Genomic DNA, 19188 nt, shown 5'->3' with positions numbered 1-19188 from the left:
TTTACCATTCCTTCTAGATAGATAGATATATTTTTTCTGAGCCATTTCAGAATAGATGTTTACTCCTAAGAACTTCAGTATGTATTTCTAAGAAATAGCATATACACTTACATAACCATAGTACAGTTAGCAAAATCAGGAAATTTAACATTGATACAATACTATTATCTAATTTCAGACTTTATTCAAAGTTTATCAATTGTCCCAATAATGTGTTTTGTAATTTTTTTTTATGGGTCAAGACCCAACCCAGGATTACTGGTGCATTTAGTTACCACATCTTTTTAGTCTCCTTTAATGTGGACCAATTTCTCAGCTTTTCTCATCTTTCATGATATTAACAATTTTCAAGAGCACAGGCCACTTATTTTGTTGAATATCCCTCAATTTGGATTTATCTATTATTTCCTCATGACTAATTGAGGTTATGCTTGTTTGGGCAGGAATATCACAGAAGTGATGTTGTGTCCTTGTCAGTGCATCACATCAGGAGACACTCGATGTCTGTTTGCACCATTATTGATCACTTGGTTAAAATGGGGTCTGCTAGATATTTCCACTTTGTTATTAATAAGCAATTTGTGAGAAGATACTTTGAGACTATGTAAATATCAAACTTTCACCCTCTAGCCATGACATTTATTGAAGACTCTTGCCTGAATCAGTTGATACTTTAAGGTACAAAATGGTGATTTTTAAACTTTATCATTCCTTCTACATTCATTAGTTGGCATTATACTGTAAGAAAGGGCTTTCTCTTCTTGTTTGTTTATTTACTTATCTATTGAGCTATTTCTTTTTCTTTTTATAATTTTATTTATTTTTCCCCCAAAGCCCCAGTAGATAGTTGTATGTCATAGCTGCACATCCTTCTAGTTGCTGTATGTGGGATGCGGCCTCAGCATGGCCAGAGAAGTGGTGTGTCGGTGCGCACCTGGGATTCGAACCTCGGCCGCCAGCAGCGGAGCGCGCGCACTTAACCACTAAATCACAGGGCCGGCCCTATTGAGCTATTTCTTAGGGATTCTTATTGCAGTCAATGGATTGTATTTCATTACTGTCATTATTTATTATTTAATTTGATACTCAAATTGTCCCAGATTTAGTCAGAAGGAGCATTTTTAAGCTGACTTCTGTGCTCATTTGACATGCCACATCATTTAAAAATTTGGGGAAGGGTACTCCTTTACTTTTTGGTGCAAGAAGACATTCCAAGTTCATCTTGTTCTTTCCCTGCCCTGACTGTGAATCCCCAAGCCATTTCTCTAAGAAGTCCTGGTTCTTTTTAGTGAGAAGTGTTATTTAGAAACCAAGATCTGGGTGTGCACATTGCTACTGTGGTGTTGTTGTTTCTGAGCCTTTCAGCAGCTGAGCTGGGAAATACATGTACATGGTGAGTACTTGGTACACTACAGTTGGACCTTATTAAGTAGTTCCATCAAAATTACATCCATGTGAACTCTTCTTTTAAATGATAGCTTGAAATAAATAACACAAATTAAGCAGATATTTAATAGCTATTTATCTGTTATTTTGGTATTGGCAGTATTGCATTAAAATCATCTTTTAAATCAGTTTGTATTTGATCCAGTGTTCATAGTGTTTTTTTCCTTCTCAAGTAAGACCAATATTTCTAGGATTCACAGAAGAACTTTTTCCTTTTACTATTATCTGTGCAGACGTCTGAGAGTCATCTCTTTGATAAAAGGGGAGGTGAGAACACCCTGGGGCTGGCCCCATGGCTTAGCGGTTAAGTGCGTGCGCTCTGCTACTGGCCGTCCGGGTTTGGATCCTGGGCGCGCACCGATGCACCGCTTGTCTGGCCATGCTGAGGCGGCGTCACACATACAGCAACTAGAAGGATGTGCAACTATGACGTACAACTATCTACTGGGGCCTTGGGGAGAAAAAGGGAGAAAAAGGAGGAGGATTGGCAATAGATGTTAGCTCAGGGCTGGTCTTCCTCAGCAAAAAGAGGAGGACTGGCATGGATGTTAGCTCAGGGCTGATCTTCCTCACACACACAAAAAAAAGAACACCCTATCCCTTTTCCTGTTTAAAGTATTCCTTTACTGTTTATTTAGGGATCAGAGTACAGGGGAGAAGAAAGCAGGTCAAGAAGAGAAAATGCCTGACACTTTTATAATCAACCAACAATTCACTCCTAATGTAAGGAGGACTCCTTAGTACCATATATTTGGAAAACAAATAAAATATCTTACTCATAGGTTTCCAGGTTATTTGGAGACTTTTCCACCAGATAACTGCTTGGTACATATCCTTCATGCCTGTTAAAAGGGAAATTAGTGTTTAGACTAATATAGAACCAGGTTTTACATCTCCATTTTATAGGTTTAATCCACTAACAGTCACTTAAAGATAGGAGAGTCTCACATTATTTGGCATTCGGAGTAAGACATTTTAAAGTTTTAGAATAAAAGAATTGCTAAAAATAACAATCTGCTGTTAAAGGCTATAGATTTCACCACTAAAATATAAACCATAATAAATAAGAAGTGGCTATTTTACTTAAAAAGATCTACTTGCTACTCTCCTCATTGTAAAATTTCCTCTACTGGAAAAAAAGATTAACGTTCAGTCTCTATTTTCTATAAGGAAACATTTTTTTGTATGTGTGATAATCAGTATTTTTTCCACTTTAGTGCTACCATTTTATAGTCGAGAAAGCAAAATAATTAAAACATAAAAAATGGCTTTCCAACCACAGGTCCCAAGAGATACTGCCAGTCAGCATTGCAAGCTTTTAATTCAAAGCCTCCCTGATATTTTTTTGTTAATTGAGCTCCTTCAGACATAAACAGTAAAACATGAGAACAAAGGATAAAGTCATGCTGGATTTAGAGATGGGAGTTTCTTTTGAGCGGGAATCAATAATTGCTCATAAACAAAGACATATGGATAAAGAGACTAATAAGAACATCAAAATTTACGTTTGTGTATAGCTTTGTATTTTTCAAAGCACTTTCACATTCATTATCACATTTAATACTATGAAGTGAGAACAGTGTCCCTTCCACTCTCTGGGCTTCCGGCTCTGTATCTGTGAAATGAGGGACTTAAAGTAGATTACACATAAAATCCCTCCAGACTCTGCCAATCTATAAAAAGACGCCTGAGAAATCTTGCTCTTTACTTCATAATGTGTTTTAATTTTTGTATAATAAGGCCATTTTTCAATCTAGTGATTATGTTTAATGGGGAATGTGTGATCTATTTCACTGCATTGTTTGAGGAGTGAACAAATAAAAAATGGGGAATCCAAATATGGGATGATTATCTCATATCCTGTGCCCTTGGCTGACATTGCTAGTCAGTCACGGCATGCTTTCTTTGGAGAATTGGACATCTCGCCTCAGAATCATCCTCAACCTGGTGCTCAAGGCAGTCAGTGCCAACTGATGGGAGTCAGCTTGTTCTGAAATTTGCTATTTCTTTTATATCTCTCTTTTGGAATTCCTTTTAATTATGTCTGGTTTTGCCACACCATATGTTTACAATTATATAGACAGGTCAAATACTATTTTTGCTTTTGAATAGCATAACTGTGTTTTAATATGCCAACCAAAGCTGGGTTATGTCCACAAATGATCATTCTCTTCACTCGCATGTGGATATAGAATTTACAAAGCCCTTTCACTTTCACCATCTCATTGATTTTTCTCCACACGGTGAGACAGACAAAGCTGATATCATCATCTGCATTTTACAGATAAGGAAACGCATTCACAGAGGTTAAGTGACTTTTCCGAAGTCATACACAACAAGAGCAGCTGATATTAAAATGCAAGTCTTCCGTCTCCCCATCTTGCGTACTTTCCTCTACACCACACTATTACAAAGCAAACGGGGGAAATTCCCATAATGCCGATTGGCCTCTGGGGTGTCCTCTTCGATGCCCTTTGAAGTGGAGAGTTGAACGTTTCCACAGGCCACTGAACAAAGGGTAAATTCTCATTTGAGGAAGTGAGACCTAGGAGAAGAAATTTCCTGGCACATTAGGTGTGCTAAATAAATGTCAGTTGATTGAAGGGATGAATTTCTGTGTAAGTTCCTCTTGTGTTTGTAGAGCCAGGTAGTCTTGAACCTGTTTATGATAAGGGCCTCCCCATAACTGGCAAAGAGAAGGTGATGTGACCGGCCTCGTTTGCTTCCACGAGTCAACTGGAGAGGGAGGTTCCAGATGAGGGGCTTTGGGGTCTGTTCTCATCTAGCAAGCAACACTGTCTCCTAGATGACAATTCTTGATCTAATCATATATTACACCCCTCGCTCACTCCTCCTGCAGTGACACTGATAAGGCTACTTAAAGAGAAGGTGCTTGGAAAATACAACTTTTGGTGTAGGTAAAAAGTAAAGTCTTAACCTTAAAGATATTTGTGCACCTCTTTTTTCACTCATCAGATTGGCTTTCTTTTTAAAAGTTTAATGATACTCACTGTTGACACTCTCATACCCTGATGGGGTGAATGTAAATTTGCCAAGCTTATTGAGGGAATTATCTTCCAAAATTAAGATGTCACTTTCTCTGACTCAACAGTTCCATAGTCAGAAATGTGAGATATATACATATATATAACATTGTATTATTATATATAATTTTTTATTTTCAAAGGAAAAAATATATTTTCAAAAATATGCCTATTCAAAAAATTCAAATATGCCTATTCAAAATATATATTTTTCAAAAGATTGCCAAGATCCACGAGCACGTGCAATACAAGATCTTCATTGCAGCCTTGTTTGAAATAACAAAGAAAACAAATAACCTGGAAACTAAGTGTCCCACCATAAAAAATTATTTAAATATTTATAATAAAGCATACATTCCAAAACTCTGCAACTATTTTAAAAATAAAGTAGAGGGGCCGGCCCGGTGGCGCAAGTGGTTAAGTGCGTGTGCTCCACTGTGGAGGCCCAGGGTTCGCCGGTTCGGATCCCGGGTGCACACCGATGCACTGCTTGGCAAGTCACGCTGTGGCAGCATCCCATATAAAGTGGAGGAAGACGGGCACAGGTGTTAGCCCAGGGCCAGTCTTCCTCAGCAAAAAAAAAAAAAAAAAAGAGGAGGATTGGCAGATGTTAGCACAGGGTTGATCTTCCTCACACACACACAAAAAAATGAAGTAGATTTGTATGTGCTGATATAAAAAGATCTCCAAGATACATCATTAGAGGTTAAAAGCAAAGTGATGAGCAGAATGGATCCCCTTAGTGCAAATGAAAACCCGATGCCTTTGTATATGCATAACTTTTTTGTCTAGAATACACAAGAAAATATTAATAATGATTACTTTTGGAATTTATGTGGAGGCAAACGGAGGGTGGCTTATTTTACATGTATATTTCTCTATACTGTTAGTTTTTTAAAAAATAAAACATTGACATAGGCTATCCAGATGTTGCAATAATGGAGCGTTTTCTTTTTCGTATTTTTAAATTCATAATAATCTCACGCTTTAAAAATGTTTAAATCCTTAATATTAATATTAATATACAAGGATGTTCACTGCAGTGTTGTTAATATTTGCAAAACATTGGAAATAACCTAAGTGCTCAACAAAGGGATTTGCTAAATTACGGTACATTTTTTTCTTGGATTTATGCAATCATTGAAAGCATATTCTGGAGAATATGCCAGGGCATGGGTAAATACCTCTAATATATTAAAAAGAAAAAATAAAGCCTTATGAAGCAGTGTGAACCTGATGACTTTAAACTAAGCACTAGCATCTAAGTCACACATATCCCAGAGCATGTGGAAGCTAATAACAGTCATTTTGTTGTATTTCGGATCAGAGAGGGGCTCATAAGACTTTTTCATTCAGAAGTTCCATAGTAGTCAATTGGCATTTGTGCAACTTTATTTTCTCCTTGAATCATTTGGATGGCTAGTTCATGATTGCTGGTGTGACTAAATCTTTAGTATCTTTTTCCTGATGCTTCTTAATGTAATCACCAATCTCTACCATCTCTACACGCCTTTTCTTTCCACCAAAAATAAGCCCTTCACTATGGGATGAACCTTTAGTCTCACTTAAACACTCAGGAACAACAGTGCTTTGTGGAATATGCTGCCAATCTCCCAAACTGTGGATGTCAGTAGAAAAACCCAGGAGATTTTTAGATGAGTTTGAGGACTGGGAGTGCTTGATGGGGTGTAGGGAGCAAGCATAGCAAGTGGCTGCCTCCTAGCTACTTCTGAGAGTGGAAAAACCTCCATCTACTACGTTGTCTCCCCTCCTCTTCCTTCTGCCTCTGCTCTCCTCTCCTAACTCAATGCAGTGGTCACGCTGAGAGAGGCAGAACAAATCATCCTAGTATTTTCTTTGTTCCCACCTCACCTCAAATGCTGGGACAGCAACCACAAAGATGCCTTACCCGTTCCTGTCTTGAACTCTCCACCAGTGAATCTCGGAACTGTCCAGCAGGTAGTACTCGTCATTGCGTTGTAGCGTGAGTTCCTGTGGATCATTCGCTTGATAGTTGTACAAGGCAATGACCAGGGTTTCTTCAGGTTCCCGAAGTGATCGCTGGAGGAGGGAGACAACAAAATCAAGCAAAGATGTAGAAAGGAGGTGAACCTCAGAACAAGGTGAGCAAGTCCCTGAGCATAACCTGCTCCTGGATCTATGCCAGGTCAACATACCAGTTCCTACAATCCATTGGGGGTATTTCCTGAGACCATTTGCCTTTCTCTAGTTGACTTTCTTTATGAGTTAGGGTTATGGTACTGAATAGAGCACAAAGACAGTCAATACCTGGAATTCACTGCCCCTCTCACTCTACGTGGTAAATTCTGACCACAGTGAATTCCAAGCAGCCACATGCTTTTCACAAAAGGTTGCTGGTTTCTCTACTTGCACCACGTCACACACTGCAGCCTCTCTGCCAGAAGTATCACATTCTTGGCGAAGGTGACGCAGTCAACACTAGATTATTCAGTCCATTCTTCTCTGATTTGATTTATGGGTTCGTCCAGATCCATAAAATCATAGACTATCAAAGCTAGAATGCCTTTGAGAGATCATTTAATCTACTCTTTTGTTTAGAATGGGGAAACTGAGGCCCAGATGGTGAAATGGATGTGGCCAAATTTAACACTTGAATTAGTCTTAATGCTTTCTCCACTATAGCACATGGTCTCCCTTCTTCCTCTTGTGGGCTCTTTTGCCTGTGTCTCTACTTCTCAGTATCTTTCTTAGAATGAGATACTGAGGACATGAAGAAGAGACTGAATAGCAAACAATCATAAGAGTCCACGATGGGCACACCTGCCAGAGGCTGGCAGATTTGTGAGAGAGTAAATATGGGAAGAGATTTAGATTACGGGCTTGAATGAGGTTTGATGCCAAAAGTCAAAAGTTCTCTGAGTACATCGAAGCATTTGGCAGCATAAAAATACTGGAGCTAAAAAAATAAAGCCTTGTTACACTGATATAGTATGTCATCCCAGCTGAGCCCAGATTGCAATTTGAAGTCTAGATATCTGTAGAGCTTGTGAGGTGGTATATTGGGAACTACAGATAGGAGTCAATGGGCCTGAGGCTTTCACCCTAAGAGCTAATGGAGGAAGCAGTTGTGTTCAAGGGCACCTGAAGATAAAGGAGGGATATGGCATGGCATTCATCTCATTATAGGTCCAACTAACTGATTAATCCCTATGAAGAGAAAGTCAGAGCAGGGTTCTCAAACTACAGTGGTATCTTTCCATAGGGGGCATTTTGGACATCTATGGGGGTATTTTGAGTGTCATAAAGATTGAAGTGTGCTACTAGCATATAATGGGAGAGGGCCAAGACTGCAAAACCCTCAGTATCCCACATCCTATGCAAATTCTGAATGTTCTGTTAGACGTTCATGTGGTGAGAATTCTGCTTATAATAATAATTTATAATAATACTCTGAGCCTAGAGGCTACCTCTACCCTATGCAAAGTACTTGGTTTTCTAGGAATGCAACCACCTTGTCCACTGGGGGAAGATTACATTTTGTTTAGTTCAGAACTTTAAGAAGAGTTGTTCACCATTTTGGAAAATCATATCACAGATGGTAACACTGGTTTTGAGTCACTGATACAAAATTCCTTTATCAGTTGCATTTGACACGTCAAATCCAATAGGATTCAACCTACAGGTGCAAACAGTGGACTATTTCATTATGTCTTCCGGTGTAGTCATGCCCCAATATTTATATAGAGAAACATATTTTGTATAAATTATTTTTCTCTCCTTTTTAAATATTACAGGTTGAGAATTTTTTGATTCTTTTAAAAAGTATGTGTTGATCTTTTTAAAAGTAAGTTGCATTATTTATGAATTTCTTTTCACGATAACAAAAGGGGCCTCACAACATATTTGTCATAAAACGGAAGTATAGGGTCTTATAGGGTTGGGAACCACTGGATTAGAGGGAGAAAATGAAGGAGTGGCTTTTGGAGAAACTGAGACACTAGGCTCCGGAAGAGGTGTTGGGGGCCCAGGAGATAAGCTGATTTACGGAGGAGATAAATGGCCAGTATTCCGGCTACTCTGCTTTAGGCCTCATAACTGTCCTGGCTCCCAAGAGCTCACCTGGTCTTGGCTGGGGAGAGCTCCACTGAGCTGAGATGGGTCCTCTCAGAGAGCCCAGGTAGCAATGGCAGGGAGAAAGGACACGGGCAGACACGTTGCTGAGTGGCCCCTCAGGAAGCCCTTCTGGGTTGACGAGGAGGGGCCTCGTCAAGGAAGGGCTGAGTTCCTGTGTATGCAGGGGGACCAAAAGGAGCTAAAATTTGGGCTTCAGTGCGAAACATGGCATCATTTTCACCCACAGGCTAGAGAGGCCTGGGATTATCAGTTACTCTGATCATGGATATTCTTTATCCTGACCAAAAATAGCCACCCTGAACCCTCTGGAGGACTGACCCTCTTCCACAGTCTCTCATACAGAGTGTCAGGCGCCTGTTAGCTCACACTGCATTAAAAATATAGCTTCTCTAGATGTCAATTCAAGGTTCTGTCACCCATTAGGGGACAGAACATGAAGGTGAAGGGAGAAATGAATTCAAGTGGCTCAAAGTAAGAGAAACGTTGCAATGGATTTAGACGTGTGGTTGAAACTGGAACAATGACTCCCAAAACCCCGTGGTCAGTGTGCTGCAACGGTATCAATTCTGCTCCTCCGAGAAGTCTGAAAAGCCAAATGGGGTCCAAGGAGAGATGAATGAGACATAGTGAAAATAAGACAAGAGCAAACCGGCTCAAGAGCTGTGGGTTTAGGTGGGACTGTGGGAGGGACCATCTGAAAGCCAGGGCAGTAGGACTCCGAGCCACATCTTCAAGGAAGATGATGAAATATTTTTTAGAAGATCAATGAAAGAAAAGGGAAAAGAGTTCATTTTCTGCTACAGTTTAAACATACTTCTTTCTTGTTGTGAGGGAGCAGGCTGAGGACAGATCTAAAAATCAGCCCGAGGTTTTGAGCAATTTAGAAATTCTCTTATGGGGAAGCTGCCAGTTTTTGAAATGTTACCATATTGGTTGGAGAGGGAAAAAACGCAGAACTCATTCTTCAGGAAGAAGCATGAGGAAGCAGAATCAGTAGGTTCTGGAATAAAGGGCAAGTACTCAAATGTGGAAATTGGTGTTAACATGACCATAAGGTGAGGCCTGATCTTTCTCCTGTCTATTGTTTTTTGTCTTCTTAACAGAATAGCTTCCCCAGATTTGGCTCTATATTGCCTAAATCTTGTAAATCAGTATACTAGACCAGTTGTTCTCAAATCTGAGAGTGCCTCAAAATCACCTGGAGGTTTATTAAAATGCAGATTGCTGGACCTCTCCCCCAGAGTTTTGGATGCAGTAGGTCTGGAGTGGGGCCTGATAATCTGCATTGACTCTAACACGCTCACAGGTGTTGCTGATGCTGCTGGTCCATGGACCACACTTTGAGAACTGCCACTCGAGTTAAAGACCATCACACCAGAAACTCTGCAGCCACCTAGCTTGACTACTAAGTGGCTGAACGGCCTTGGGAAAGCCTCAAAAGCTGTCATGGGACTTGATTTCCCAAGCTTTAAAATGAGAATAAAACAATAACTCTCCTAAGCAGCTAGAACTGATAGTGAGTTATGAAATAGTAAAAGTGCTTTTAAAAATATAAAGTATTATCAAATGTATGCTTCCGAAGTGCTTGTATGTCAAGGTGTAGAGTAAATACCACTTTATATAGATGTCAGCTGTTATTATACCCCGAAGTGGTCAGCTGGCTGGATGCACAGTTTGATACCAGTAAGTATTTGCTGAGTGAATAAAGTAAGGTGAAGATTTAGCAGCTGAGTGGTCCTTTTACACGGACAGACCCACGAGAAAGTTCAGGCCCAAGAAACACAATGTGTTGAGTTCAGCTGAATCACGACAGTCTGCTGCATTTGCCCAGGGTTTGAGGAATCTGGGCAGGTGGGGAAAATGCAAGTGGGAAGGTGCTGGTCAAGCAGCCTGCAGCACTGCGGCCACCCTCGCCCAGGGCTGGAGCTCTCACTCACCCTGTTGTCTTCAGGAGTAGGAGGAAGAGGCTTCTTTGAAGCTGAAATGAGAAAAACAGAAAAAGAAAATGAGCCTGAAACTGAATGTGCCCAAGAGGAGGTGAGCAGCCAGGGAGCTTTTCAGAGAAAAGGGGCCCCAAGGAGAAAAGCAGAAGGAAAGGGGCCAGAAAGAGATGATGAGACATGGAGAAAGGAGAGTCAGCCTCATCAGAAGCAGTATTTTATCTCCTTTAGTCTGCTGGGTCCTGCTTTCATCTTCTAGGAGACATCAGAAACTTCTAGAAGTCAACATTCTGGGCCCCTCTTTCTGTATTCCCAGGAAAGCCTAGTCCAAAAGTTGCTGACAGAAGGTTAGGCACGTGTTCTTTCCTGTAGGCATGAAGACTTCCATGAAGGCACCAACCACCTGCTAAACCCAGGAGTGGGAATTGATGACTCAGGGCGACTGTGACTCATTGGCTTCCTGAGGTTGTTGTGGGTTTGAGGAGGTGGTAGATGAGATGAGAGGTCATCATGCTGCTTTTTGAGAGGGCTGGAATCCACTTTTAGTTACCTTAAGGCCCTTGAATATTCGTTCTTGCTGCCTCCTCCAAACAACACATCCTAATACTTTTCTCTCTCTTTCTCTCTCTCTCTGTGTCTCCATGTCTCCCTCTCTTTATCTCTTCTCTCTCTCTTCCCTCCTTCCTCCTTTTTTCCTCCCATTCTCTCCTTTTCCCTCACTCTTTCCTTTCAGGTCATCATCTCTGTCTCTCAGTATTTCTTCTTTGAGGCACTGGAAAGGTCAGGCCTGGAAGCAACAGACTAAAGTTGTATGCCTGGAAGCATGTGTGACATGGAAGGCAGTGCTTAGGCTTCTGCTCAATTCAAATACTTCTTTAACAATTAACAAGGGAATGGGTTCCATAAATAGGTAGTGAGCTCCTCATCTTTGCATGAGGTGGACTTGAAGTTGGACAGCCCATGTCAGGAATATGGTAAGAGGAGATTCACACATTGACACTGGAGCCTAGCCCCTGTGCTAACTCCTCAAGCAAGGGCAGGGTGGGGTATTGACTTCGGTATGAAACTAACAGAGAAGGAAAACAAACATAATAGGAAGCACGGTTCCTGTTCAGCACTCAACTTGGAACCAGGAGATTGGTATTCTAACCCCAGCTCCCCCACATATGAGTTGTGTGGTCTTAGGCCCATTCCAGCCCTGAACATTCTATGACTGGTCTCTCTTTCTTCTTCCTCTGGCCCTGCTCTTTCCTTCTTTCCTCTCACTCTGTGTGAAGTTGGTATGTGGTGACATCGGGGCCAGTTCTGGTTGCAGCAATGAGTGTTGCTGTGGGTTGGGTATAGCAGAGTCCATTTTTACTTAACCACCTCTGCTGCTTGCCAGACATACACACACGTACTGCTATATCTCAGCATCAGATTCTTCTGTCCACAAATAAGAAAGACTAGTAGACACAATTACCATTATTGACAGCTCAGTAAGTGCCAGTAGCTGTGCTAAGAGCTTTCCACAACCCCATTGTTGCAACACAAGAGCAAGACCATTAGCAGAGTGACTGGACAGGGTTAGGCCCTGGGTTCACATAGGGAGGAGCTCAGCATGACCAGCCCTCCCCATGTGTTGTCCTGATGAGTCATTCGGATGCTCCTCACACCTCAATCATGTGTCTACCACTCAGTGGAGGGAAATACTGTGCGCCCTGAAGAGGAACAGCTCTGACACGCATGGTGAAAACTGCAAAATGGAAATACAGATTTAAAGAAGCTCATAATTGGAAGGGGGCTTAGAGATTATTTCACTTTAGGGCCCCTAAAACTTCCCCTACCATTTTAGAGATGAGGACATTAGAGTCCTTGATGGCCAAGTGACTCATCCAAGGGCCCACAGCAAGGTGCTGGCAGGAATTTGGAGACCAGATCTCTGGCTTTGCAAAAGGCTTTCACTCACTGAGGCAAGCCCATGCCATCCTGTTATTGTGGTAGATTCCATCCATATAAAAGCTTCCATTTCTTTTTCATTAAATACTAGCCTTTGTGAGTATGGTCAACAGGGCTAATACAGAGGATCAGTGGCTTCTAAAACTAAGTAAATATTATTCTTCTGGGCCAAAGGACTGGTAACCTAGAACTTTCTCTCCCAAGGTGGAGGGTGAGAAGCAGTGGTTTTTAAAGTGGTACTGAGAGGGGCTGTGACTCAGGAAGCCACGGAAAACCCAGCCATGTGTTATATGTAGCACAACCGCCTCAGGTTGTCAATCTGAGGTATTAGGTTTTAGTGCAAAACAGAAACTGACAGATGAGAAAAGTAACTAGGGTAAGAAGTTGAGAGGAGAGGGAAACGAAGCAACACAATCCACATGATCTGTCACTCCTATTCAACGATGGCTTTGCAGAGCACTTCCTAGCTGTGTGAACTGGAGCATACCGAATCTTCTGTTTCTTTAACATCAGACCATCTGCCCCAGATGATTGTGAGGAATGGGAGCGTAATGCACATAAAAGTACATTAGAGTGGAGATCCACTTCACTGGGGGTTCAAGTCCCAAAGCCATCACATAAGGTCAAGTCGAGTTGCACTCCAATCCCCACGACCTGGGCCATTGACCTCTAAGGCCAAGAAACTATGTCTTTTGCTTTCATTTTGCATTTAAGCTGCAGCCTCCTCTTTGAGGTTGTGGTGGTCAAGGGCAAGTCTGAAGGGGAGGTGGGGAGAAGCCACAGAGTAAAATAAGCAGTGTTTTTGGGTTTTACTTTCTTCCTCCTCCTAGTGCACAGAGTTGAATTTGTATAATCAAACACATGTGTGATGTGATGCCACTGTAATAAACAAATAATATTATATACCCCTTAAGGCTGTCTCTACAACGTAAAATTTAAGTAGACCATGCCATTCAAATTTCCTAACTTTCAGGTTATAGCAGCGCTTCTCAAACTTGAGTCTGCCCACAAATCTTCTAGGGATCTTGTTAAAATACAAATTCTGATCCAGTAGACCTGGGATAGGGCTGGAGAACTTGCATTTCTAACTAGCTCCCAGTTGATGTTGATGCCGCTCCTTCAAGGACCACATTTTAAGTAACGAGGAGGTATAAAGACACCAGCTTCGAGACGAAAAAACATCAACAGACTGGTGGTAGAGGCAGATAATTCCTTTTAGAAAATTCTGAAAATGTGGAATTTTGCTTTCAGTCCCTGCTATCCCTGATAATGCGAAGCTGAGAGCTTTTACTTTCTACTAGTAGGGAGGTGGTCAGTCATTTTACAAACAAGAAAGGGAATTCCCAGTCTCTTACCATTCTTGGTTGGATCGTACTGGGCACAGCCCACTGCAAGCTTCTCCAGCTGAGCACAGCACCTCCACTTGCCATCCATCCAGAAATTAGGATGATACTTGGGCACCAAACTGTTATTATTCCTTGTTTCTGAAAGGGGTTGGCAAGTCATCAAAAGAGTTATTTCCAGGTCAGTCTATCAAAGGTCACCAATTCTATAACTCCTTGAGGTTGGACCCCGCTGTGTAAGCTTGAATGAATATTACCCAGAAAAATGGCCCTTTCTGTGGGCATATACATTTATGGAGTAGCGTGTATTCAATTTAGGCATCAGCAGATCTGGGTTCTTATCTGGTTCTGTCTCGGGTTAGTTGTGTGTCCTTCAGTTGGGCAAAACCCCCATCTGAGCCTCAGTTTCCCCACTGTGCAAAGAGGTGGATCAGAGGCCCTACAGAAGTGCCTTACGGGTAATGGGAAGACTGAATAGGTGGGATTCCTGCCCCTCCATCTGTCCCCCATTCAACCACGGCAACTTTGCTTTGATCCCTTCTAGGTTTGCGGCTTCAAAGTAAAATTCTGGTAGGAAAAAAAAGAAGCTCCCCCGCTGGAAAAAAAAAAAAAAAGTATAAAAAGCAGAGAACTAGACAGATCATTTCTAACGCTCCTTCTAGCTTTAACATCCTGTCAGTAAAACCCCTTCCAGAGGGAGAATAGCCAAGGGACATGGTTGGGCCCTTTGATTACTTTTCACTTCAGTGTTTGTTCTGTGCTAACAAGACTGCTGTACTTGAGGGCACCTTCCCGTTTATCCAGCACTTGCCTGTTCATATGCTGTTGAAGACTCACTACCACCTTGGAAGAAGATAACACTTGTGTTTTTATTCTCATTTTTCACATAGAGGCATCGTGGCTCCCAAGATTTCAAAGGGCTTGCTTACCCTTAGTCCTCATAGCTACTTAAAGACATATTAATATCTGTACCCAGTTCTCCTGCAAATCCAGGGCTTCAGGCTCAACAACAATAATAGTAATTCTGATTGAGTGCTTTCTTTGGGCATTGTCCTAAGCCTCTGACATGTCCTAATTCATTTAATTCTCACAATAAACCTATGACTGACTGTTACTAGTCAGAATTTATAGCTGAGGAAACGGAGACACCAGAAGGTCAAGGCATTTGCCCAAGGTCACACACTAATAATTGGCAGAGCTGGGATTTTCACCTTAGCAGCCTGGCTCCACATCTCACGAACCCAACACTGTGCTGGTTCTAATTATGCTGTCAGGAAGGTAAGCCTTGAAAACACCCTTGCCAAAGATCTGAAAGCCTTTAAAGCTAGCTAACATTATCGAGTGCTCACTACGGGCCGGGCTAGATCCAAGGGCTTTACTCCCAGCAGTTCTGGAGGCAGGTACTATTATTATTATTCCCTCCTCCTCTCCTTTTTTAATAGATGGGGAAACTGAAGCACAGAGCAGTTAAGGAGTCGCCCAAGCACACGTGGCTAGTAAGTGGCAAAGCCAGGATTCAAACCCCGGTCATCTAGTTCAAGGGCTGATGCTTTTATTCTTCACACTATGCAAGGAGTCAGCAAACTTTTCCTTAAAGAGCCAGACAGGAAATAGTGTAGGTTTTGCTTACCAGCTGACGAAATTGATATATTATGTAAGTACTTATATAATCCTTTAAAATGGAACCATTTAAAAATATAAAAACCATCCTTAGCTCAGAGCCTTGCAAAAACAAGTGGCAGGCTGGGTTTGGCTGACCCTGCACTGTACTAGTTGTTTCCTCTTGGGCCCAGGGTGAAAAGCTGGGACCTTCCACCAATGCCAAAAGGGATAAATGTTTAGCCATCAGCTGCCCTTTATTCTGTTGTGGAACCCAAGCCTACTAGAGGATCAAAGGGTCTCAGGGACTCAGTTGCACAGGAGATTTAATTACCTTCTTTAAGAGCCAACACCCAGCGCTGCCGGCTCTCGCGGTCTGGAGCAAACACATACAGGAGGTAGTTGTCATGCACAACCTGCAGACACACACAGAGTCCAAGGTAAGCAGTGCGCCGGGAGATGGATGACTGACAGCAGGCCCATCTGGCTTATTGGGCTGAAGCAGGGTCTCTCAGATGCTTGTTGTCAAAAGGCAAATATTTGGGTGATTAGGGGGCAGTGTCCTTTTCATCCAGATGTTTGGGTGTTGTGCAGTCACAGGTGAACCTCCACGGCTTAGGCTACTTGTCTCAGATTTCATGTCACCAGTAAGCCATCACTAAATTAAAACAGCTGGAGAGAGAGTTCTCCACTTGACTAGACAGCACATTTATTTCTCATATTAATTTTTCAGTGATTAAAAAAAATCTTTCCGGCATATGAAAGAGTGATATTAGATGACAAATGTATAATCGAGATTTTTAAAACTTCTTATTTTGAGATAATGTAAGATACCCAAGAAGTTTAAAAATAGTACAGAGTTCCTGTGTATTTTTCACCCACGTTTCTTCACTGATAATATCTTATATAACCATAGTACATTTTCAAAACCAGGAAATCAACATTGGTCCAATACTATTGACTAAACTACAGATCTTCTTTGAATTTTACCAGTTTTTTCATGCACTTATTTGGAATTGGAATTCTAATGATGGGAAAATACATGTTATTCCCTTTGCTTTCAGTACTAAAAATTCCCCCTCATAGAGGTCACCTTTGCAGTAGGAAAAAAGTCCTTTTCTATGCCACTCTAAAAGTGAAATATTTACCCCTCAGATTGGCAAACAAGAATGGTACCATAGGATATGCAAGGAAATACCCATTCCTTCAGAGCCACAAATGCCAACAGTAGTAACAAGATTTAGACAATGTCACAAATGCCAACAGTAGTAACAAGATTTAGACAATGTCATGACTTGAAGACTAAAGATACCCTTCACCAGAACTTTCTGCAGTGATGGAAATGTTCCATAATCTGCGCTGTCCAATATGGTAGCCACTAGTCACCTGTGGCTATTGAACATGTGAACTGTTCGTTCATTCAGTGTGGCTCAGGAGCTGAATTTTTAATATTGCTTAGTTTACACTAATTTATGTTTAAATTTAAACATCCACATGTGGCTAACGGCTACTGTATTGGACTGCACAACTCCAGATAGTTTTCAGATTGTAAAATCCGAGTCTTTTTACCCCAGAACCTCCAAGTAATTTCTAAGCAAGGATTGCAATCTGTTGCCCCAAACCATGAGTAAACTGCACTTAAAGAACATTAGGCTTGGGCCCTTGATAGCTTGTTTTCTTCTCTCAAGAGCAGAGTAATTAGGACTTTCCTTGAGGTAAGGATGACATGAGGGAAAGGGGAAGGAGGAATGGCAACTTTTTCAATATTTTGTGCTTAATCTTTGTTGAATGAATAAATGAATGTGTCATTGATTGAAAGAACACAGCAGCTTTCTTATGAGATTGGTCCAAGTTCTAACTGTAAACCGGAGTCATCCCTTTTTCGTCTTCTCTTACAATGACTGAGGATTTCAACCATTTTCCAAGGACTGGGGAACTAGTCCCCTCAGTCCTGACAGACTTACCTGAAATGGGTACTTATAGTGGCATGGGATGCTAATGTCACTTTTCACAATCTCCACACATTTGATTCGGGAGAGTTCAATGGAGCCCTTCAACGTGCGCTTTTTCTGTGGGGAGAAAAAGCACATCCCATTTAAAGAAGAGAGAAGACAATATTTTTATCCAGGTTGCTTCTAGAAATCCACTACTAGATAAGATCCCTTAGCTTTGTAAACCATCTCCACAAATATCCAGAAGCTACTTCTTGGCCCTCAGTGCCTGAGAAGGATACTCTGAGCAGACTCCCAGGAGGACACGCTCTTTGAATCATCTTCTTCATGCCCACTCATTGAGCCACGGTGTCTTATATCCCAGCGACCTTGTGACAGAGAGCAGCATGTGCAAAACTTGTAGCTGGGATGAGTAGTGCAATCTATGGGAAACCAACCACATGTGTGCCAGTTTGCTTTGCTTTGTGTCTATCCATGGCCTTATTAGCACAGTAATTGAGTTCTGGCCTGACCTGGATGGTGATCTATACCTTTGGTGGCACCTTCCTTTTCTACATCTGGGTTCTCCATGTCCCTTATAGTTATCCATTGTCCCACAATGACATCCTTGTAGGACATTCCTGACTCTGCTCTACAGCTATCCCTTCTCCACATCCCCAGCAAATCTTACTAGCCCCATGTCTCATTCCCTCGGATGTTTGTTAGATTATTTCCTTGATAACTAATTCACATGATGGTCTTTGTGATTTATAAGGATGTTACATCATCCATTTCTAAAGGTTCTTGTCCTTGGAGGGTGAATTCCAGGGGATGTTACTCAGTGGGACTATCAGGGGCTCCAAGGAAGGATAGTTAGGGAAAAGCTTTTGGGGAGCAGAAGCCTTTCACAGAAAGGCTAGAAAAAAAGCTAGAATCTAGCCTAATTTGTTCCTAGAATTAGGCTTCCATTGAGAATAGAGTTTAATTCAGCCATGGAACCAGTTGCAAAACACTTCATTATACCTTATCCTTTAGAAAGAGGTAGCAAATGGTGGGGAATTAGGCACAAGGTTGGAAAGGGCTAGGATCAAAGTTGGGCTCTGCCTCTATCTAGCTCTATGACCTTGAGCGATTCATCTAATCTCCCTGAACTTTGATTTCTACATCTGGCAAGTGAAGATAACAATGCCTGCCTTTTAACGGTTGATTGGAAAATAAAATGGGAATATGTAAACAAATTACCTGGTAATAATAGGTGCCCTCAATAAAGGGTATCCTCCCAAGAAAAGAGGTAAAGAAGGTCCTAACTATGGCACGAGAGTTGTGATATATGAGTGTGCTTGGTTGGTATTTGGGGGACCATGTTGTCATCAAATTCTCTGGAAGTAAGCTCAGTCTTTACTTTCTATTTTTGGATACCCAGCCTGGTTGCTACATTTTGCTTTAGTGGCTGACGCACAGAACTGAGATGAAAAAAGTCAAGATGTAAGAAAGACCCCCTATCAAATACAGGGAGACTTTGTGGTGTTTTTTAAAATTTTCTTTCTAAAAACGACTTAATTCATTTTTTCAAAGTATAAAATGTGTCCATGTTCATTGTCACAAATAAAACAATATCGAGAAATATGAAGAATATATTTATAGTGTCTTATTATCCTACCCTTCTCCACAGCCCTGAGGTAGCCAAAGTTAACCAGCTGTAATGCGTTTGTCTTTCCCACACACATTTATAGGATATACATACAAACAAAAATGAGCATCTGCTCCACACAGTGGTCTTCAACGTGGTTTTGTAACCTAACAATGTAGTAAGAGGTCAGGCTTCCCTTAA

At 41.4% G+C, this 19188-nt stretch overlaps 1 protein-coding gene across 1 annotated transcript in view; it reads right to left on the bottom strand.

Moving 5' to 3' along the window:
* The window catches only part of ITK (IL2 inducible T cell kinase), a 65314-nt gene that overhangs the window by 26448 nt on the left and 19678 nt on the right, over window positions 1-19188 (bottom strand). The window contains exons 2-7 of the mRNA XM_058544805.1: window positions 17391-17495; window positions 15761-15842; window positions 13840-13968; window positions 10544-10584; window positions 6400-6551; window positions 2223-2288 (exon numbers count right to left, since the gene is read on the bottom strand). Coding sequence (XP_058400788.1) covers window positions 2223-2288; window positions 6400-6551; window positions 10544-10584; window positions 13840-13968; window positions 15761-15842; window positions 17391-17495 — 575 coding nt within the window. The remainder of the gene's footprint in view (window positions 1-2222; window positions 2289-6399; window positions 6552-10543; window positions 10585-13839; window positions 13969-15760; window positions 15843-17390; window positions 17496-19188) is intronic.

Source organism: Diceros bicornis, chromosome 1 (genome assembly GCF_020826845.1).
Source record: "Diceros bicornis minor isolate mBicDic1 chromosome 1, mDicBic1.mat.cur, whole genome shotgun sequence".
Lineage (NCBI taxonomy): Eukaryota > Metazoa > Chordata > Mammalia > Perissodactyla > Rhinocerotidae > Diceros > Diceros bicornis.
Note: the sequence above shows the minus strand (reverse complement) of the source record. Positions and strands in the feature narration are given on the sequence as shown.